The 6,857-nt window shown below is 37.8% G+C and overlaps 1 protein-coding gene across 2 annotated transcripts in view; it reads left to right on the plus strand.

Moving 5' to 3' along the window:
* PTPRB (protein tyrosine phosphatase, receptor type, B) overlaps positions 1–6,857 on the plus strand; it is a 117,436-nt gene that overhangs the window by 47,053 nt on the left and 63,526 nt on the right. For both annotated transcript variants that reach the window (XM_004675896.1, XM_012720534.1), the window contains 2 exons: positions 1,306–1,566; positions 6,354–6,620. In XM_004675896.1, coding sequence (XP_004675953.1) covers positions 1,306–1,566; positions 6,354–6,620 — 528 coding nt within the window. The remainder of the gene's footprint in view (positions 1–1,305; positions 1,567–6,353; positions 6,621–6,857) is intronic.

A 6,857-nucleotide genomic window follows, 5' to 3' on the forward strand; every position in this document is an offset into this window, starting at 1 on the left:
TAATGGCAGTACTTAACCACTACTACTTCCACTACTACTTGTCAGTTATATTGTTATTATTTTTACTTTTATGGCCACATTAATACCCCTCCTTAGAAAAGAAAGAATTAGCACCCAGGCATTCCAAGTCATGGGAGTAACAACAATCATAACTCCACCATAATACTTAAACATGAACCTATGTGGTTTTTGTGGGTGACAAGATTAATTAAATGTTTTTGTAAGACAGAATTCATATAAAGAAATGAACACTCATCAGGAAATAATGTGGTCAAAAAAAAATGTGATCCAGTAAAATGTTTTCCCTTTTTTGTTAAGTTACATCTACTGAGGTAATGTTGATTTACATCACAGTCTATGTCTTAGGGATATAGCTTTACACCTCTTCAAATGTCTGTTATTTTACCACATTCACCACCAGAGCCCCAGGAAGCCTTTGTTGAACCTCCCCTTTGCTTTCATCCCACCATATCCCCCTTCCATAGCCCTTGTTATAGTCCACTGTGCTCTTTACCCCTCCTGTTTTTACCCTTCTCCCTACCTTCTTCTCTCCCAACATGCCTCATATCTGTGACCAGCTTTCAAGGGTTGTCTTTGTCTTACCTTTTGTTTGGTTTCTTTATATTCCAAACATAAATGAAACTATCTGGTATTTATCTTTCTCTTTCTGGTTAATTTTGCTTAGCATAATCCCTCCCAGCCTCTATCCATGTTGCTACAGATGTCTTGAGTCTATCTTTTTTGATCACTGAGTAGTATTCCATTGTGAATATATATCCCACCTCTGCTTTATCCATTCTTCTGTTTGGGGGAATCTTTTGAGGAACCCGCTGTTTATATTCTCCTTTGTTTACCTTGCTGCTTGAGATGAGTCCTCAGAGATGTTTCTGCAGTTTATGTCATGGACTCTTTTTCCTCTTCTATAAATTTTATGGCTTCAGGTCTTAACATCCAACTCTTTATCCATTTTGAGTATAAACTAGTGCTCTAGTTTCATTCTTTTGCATGTGGCTGTCCATTTTTCCCAATACCACTTATTGACAGGATTTCCCAGATTCCAGTGTATAGGTCACTCCTTTATTATGGAGTAGTCCATAGATATTCCGTAAATATTCTTTCTAATCCTTTAGGTTATGGTACATGAATAAAGTTTTATATGGTTAGTTTTGTTCCCTTAATGTTTATAAGCATTCAGGAAACAAATACTGAAATGAAATACACCTGTAAATGGAAGAGAACAGCTGTCTGAAGAACACTCAAGTCTGTGCGACCATCAGTGACCCAGTCTTCATTGCTTTCTTTCAGTCCCCTTGGCGGTCCTCCAGCTTCGTATCAAACATGCCAATGAAACCTCGCTGGCTGTCATGTGGCAAGCCCCTGTCGCCGAATGGGAGAAATACATCATCTCATTAGCCGACAGGGACCTCTTACTCATCCACAAGTCACTCCCCAAAGATGCCAAAGAGTTCACTTTTACTGACCTGATACCCGGACGAAAATACATAGCTACAGTCACTAGTATTAGTGGAGACTTAAAAAATTCATCTTCAACCAAAGGAAGAACAGGTAACATTCTTCATGAATTTTAGAGTCTAAAATTACTGTGCCTACTGAATTGCTGAACATTCAATATTCAGTGTTCAGTACATGCCTAATATGTACTTACTGGGCATTGTTTCATAGATCCTCTTTTATTGTTTGTTTTCTGTTTTATTTACTTCAGCTCTTGTCTTTGTTATTTTGTCTTTGTTTCATCTTTTTACTTCATTTGGGATTATTTTGCTAAAATTAAAACACGACAGAGGAGGCTCTCCCTGGTGGTGCAGTGGGTTAAGGCACCGCATTATGAAGCTCTCTGAAGCCACTGCAGCACGAGTTCAATCCCCCGCCAGGGAGATGACTCACATGATGTGGCAAACCTCTCCTGACCAGCCCGCTGCTCCTCTCAGCAGTGTATTTCACTAGTTCTGCCTGTTGTCTACCCCATTCTGTCTCTGGTGAATCTTCTCACCCACCACACTTCTAGCCTGTACCCTAGTTCTGTAAGCATAAATAAATAAATCTTTAAAAAACACACACACACACACCACACAACAGAGAACAACCTTTTCCAGGAGATTTCCTGCAAAAGAAACAAGAGAGAGGCAGCGTTTAAAGAGGGGATTAAATTTTAAGGAAAGAGGAAATAACATTGTTGTGTGCTGATGTAATATTCTAGAATAGAGTGAGATGGTGATGATGTACAGAATGAGGAAGAATCGCTGCAGTTATACTATGATAGACAAGAGGTATTGGGATCTAAAGGACAAGTGAAGGGATTGGCTTTAGAAATGAACATTAACATTTTAATTTTAAGATCCACTAGGAAGAGATCGATGGGTTCAAATGCCAGTAGACAGACATAGAGGAGTGCAGATATCTTTTGGTAACTAATTTTCTCATTACTCAATTTTATTACTAAGAATTTTTAGGAACAAGCTCTTTACACTTTTGTTTTTCTGGGTATGTTTTTATATAACCCGCAATCTTAAAGTATAGTGTCCTTGAGTTGCAATTCTATATTGAAAGCTGAGTGGCCTCTCTGGTGGTGCAAGGTTGTAAGTCTCAGCACCATGAAGCTGTCACAGCCACGGCAGCATGAGTTCAATCCCCGCCCAAGAATCTGACCCATGTGGCTCAGCAGACCTCTTCTGTCTTGTCTGCTGCTCCCCTCAGCAGTGTATTTCAGTAAATCCACCTGTTCTGCTCCCCATTCTGTCTATAATGAATCCTCACATTCCCCACCCCCTGCCACCGTGCATCTCTGGCCTACACCCCAGTTCTTGTATTTAAAATTTAAATTTAAAAGATTTTTAAAAGAATGTTGTTTTCTCTCAGGATATTAATGATATTTTCCAGTTGTTTTGACATTTATTGTTGCTGTTGAAAAGTCAGCTGTCAGTCAAATTTTAATTTCTCTGAGTAATCTGTATGTTTACTATGACTGCTTTGAATTTCTACTGTGGTTTCACAGCAATGATCTAGGATCATTTATTTTTATTTTAGTTAAGTTTTGTGATCTTGCTTCTGATTATGTACTTCCAAATTAGTATTTTTCATCAACCCAGAAGATTCTCAGTCATTAACTCTCTAATATTACCTCTCATTTCTTCCCATGCATTTGCTCTACGGGCTATAGTTTGGATAATGCAGCTCTTGATATTTGTTCCTTAATTCTTCCTGGGCTCTGTTTAATCTATTTTTAAATCCATCTATTGGGTTTTAAATTTTAATCATTATGTTCTACATTTTCAAGTAGTCTCCTTTGGTTCTCTTCCAAATGTGTTTTGTGCACCATTGCTCTTTAGTAATCTTTTCACACTCTTCTTTTATTGCTCTAAGCAAATTAACAATTTTCATTTTACATTCTATGATAATTATACTATCTGAAATCAGAATTTTAAGCCTGTTATCCATTGGTTTTGCTGCCTTTTGTTCGTGGTGCTTTTACTACCTAAATGTTTGTGATTTTTTTACTGTAAGTTCATAAACTTTGGAATATTGTTCTTTGGGGATTTGAGGCCTTGTTTGAAGATGGTTTACAGAAAAACATTTCCTTTCATTTGAGTCTTTCAGCTTCACAGAACTATTGTCAATGTGGTATAGGGAAGAAAAGGGAATGTTTATTTTATTTACACTTAGACTGTAACTTTTCAAGATTCAGTGTTAAACAAGGTCACCATTTGTCTCCTTAGCTTGGGAAAGCCATATACTTTATCTCTTGCTCCCAGATCCTATAAAGCTATAAAATAAAAAATTAAATTTGTGTTTGAAAGACACCCTCAGGATGAAAATCTGCTTCAGTGATCCAGTTACCTACTTATTACTTACTTTTAGGTCTCAGAATTTCTTAGCTTCTTGTATTTACATTTTTGTCGTACTCAAAATGTGAAGCTTTATTTATTGAGGAGGTTTTCATGCTATTTAGTTCACCATACATACTACCAGAAGTAGAGATCCTAGACATCATTTTATACTTAAAATATTTTTTTAAGATTTATTTATTTATGCATACAAGAACCAGGGTACACACCAGAAGTGTGGGGGTGAAAGGATTCACCAGAGACAGAGTGGGGAGCAGAACAGGCAGATCAACCAAAGTACACTGCTGGGGTAAGCAGCAGTCCATTCAGAAGAGTTCTGCCATGCCATGTGGTCAGCCCCCTGGTGGGGATGGAACTTGCGCTGCGCTGTGGTGCCTTCAGAGACTGTGGAAAGCTCCACAGTGCTGGGCTTTAACCTGTTGCACCATCAGGAAGAGCCTAAAATCATTCTTTTCAGTCTCACAACTCTTATGACAAATACATTTTTAAATTTGTACGAAATTATCAAACTTTTCTCCAAGTGATTATAAAATTTTACATACATCAGCAATATATGAAGATTCATGTTTCACCAAATCTTCAGCAACACTTGGTATTGTTTTGTTTTGATTTTAGCCATTCTAATAAGTGTGTTGTGGTATCATGTGATTTTTTCTTTCCCTAACTGATGGTTCTGAGTAAGTTTTCATATGCTTATTTACCACCCATTTATAAAATGCTCAAGTATTTTACCTATTTTTTTAAAGATTTATTTATTTATACATACAGAATTGGGGTGTTGGCCAGAGGTGTAGGGGCAGTGAAAGGATTCACCAGAGACTGAGTGGGAAGCAGAACAGGCCAACAGAACAATGCTGAGGGGAGTAGCGGGAAGGTCAGGAGAGGTCTGCCACACCATTGTGGGTCTCACATCTGGGGCAGGGATTGAACTCATGCAAAAGTGACTTTAGCTTCTTAGTGCTGTGCTTTAACCTGCTGCGCCACTAGAGAGGGCTTTTACCTATTTTTTAATAAGGTTGTTTGTTTCCTTTAAGATTGACAATTCTTTTTTTATTGATAATAAATTCAGTTATGCATTATTCAAAATCAATATGTATGGAATACATTAAGTTCACCACAAAATACATTCATTAATAAGTACATTACACATGCATCAGAAGGTTCAGTTATAAGTTTTAAAAAGAAAATAAAGGAAAATAGCAAAACAATTTTGAAAAAGAACAAAGTTGGAGAACGTGTCATCTGGTTTCAAGATTTACTAGAAAGGTAACTGGCATTTACTTGTCTTTATAATTACAATCATAATTGACCCTTCTGATGCATATATGGTATACTTCTTAATGAATATTTGTATCTTAATCCAAAAGTCAATGAATACTGAGGTGTGCCAACATACCAATGCCTTCTATTATCATAATTCAGAAAAGAGACAAAGGAAATGTATTTGATCAAGTGGATAATTTGTTACTGGATAGGCTAGTTATCACAATAGTTGTTAACTAGGAAAGGGACGCAGGATCACGATTGAGAGATAGAACTTTGGTCCAGGTTGACTGTTTGTTAGCACTGTGATATAGACTGTGAATTACATTTTATGATCCTTGGTTTCTTCCTCAGTGAAGAGAATAACAGAATAAAGTAACTCAAAGGGAGTTTTGAATAGGGTCTCTATAAAGCGCAGATGCCATAATTGGTACATTCAGAAGTTATTATTATATAAGAATATAACTTAAATTATTATAACATTTCATGTATAATAATAATCCTCTTGAGAAAATATCAGTAAAGAATTGTTCAGCTTTCTGTACAACAACCTCATTATCATGTTGAAGGAATTTCTTTATACTACCCTCTGACAGGTAGTTCACGTGTCTTTGAGCTGTCCTGAGGAGAGGCCAGCAAAAATCACATTCAGTAAGCAATCTTCAAAAATGAAGCCTTTCGTTATTTAAAATTTACAATCAAAACCACTTAGTAGGTTTGTGCTATCTCATTCTTGTATTAAAATAATCTTGATTTCAGCCCTCCCTGGTGGCGCAACAGGTTAGGACGCAGCACTGCAAGCTCACCTCAGCCACTTCACTGCGAGTTCCATCCCCCAGGAAGTGATCCACATGGTGTAGCACACCTCTCCTGTCTCACCCACTGCTCCCCTCAGCAGTGTACTTCCTGGATCTTTCTGTTCTGCTCCCCACTCTGTCTCTGGTGAATCCTCTCACCATCCCCACCCCCCACACCTCTGACCTGTACCCCAGTTCTGTATGTCTAAATAAATATATAAATAAATCTTTTTTAAAAAACCTTGATTTCCATATTAAGTAGCTATTTCAGAGTGGCAGGATCTTTGTAGGGGAGTAGTTCTCCATATATTATAGGAAACAGCTGAATTTTTTTAGCATTTCCACAACTCTATTTTCTACTCATTTCTGTTATATTTCTTAGGATAACTAAGTGTCATCTGTTTTTCTTCTCTGTGTCTACTGTGTTTAGTGCCTGCTCAAGTGACCAGTTTACATGTAAGCAACCACGGAACAAGCAGCAGTTTATATACGAACTGGACCCGAGCCCTGGGAGACATAGACTTCTACCAAGTCTTACTAATCCATGAAAATGTAGTCATCAAAAATGAAAGTGTCCCCAGTGAGACCAGCAAGTACAGCTTCCACTCCCTCAAATCTGGGAGTCTCTACTCCGTGGTGGTTACGACTGTCAGTGGAGGGAACTCTTCCCGCCAAGTGGTGGTGGAGGGAAGGACAGGTAAGATGTGTGTCTGTGAGCTACGGTTAGAGCGCTCAAACCTCCAGAGCATATTCTGCAATTTTTAAAACATCCTAAAGTAGACCCATCTTTAGGGTTCCTGAAACCTTGTTTTAATATCAGCCGTGACACTTTGCTCTCCTGGGCGTGGGTGAGACGAGGAGAGAATCAATTCTGAATTTTCTAAAATCTCCAGTAAATATGTGACAGAACTCCTAGATAAACCTTTGTGATTAC

Source organism: Condylura cristata, unplaced genomic scaffold, assembly GCF_000260355.1.
Source record: "Condylura cristata isolate star-nosed mole 26May11 unplaced genomic scaffold, ConCri1.0 scaffold00004, whole genome shotgun sequence".
NCBI lineage: Eukaryota > Metazoa > Chordata > Mammalia > Eulipotyphla > Talpidae > Condylura > Condylura cristata.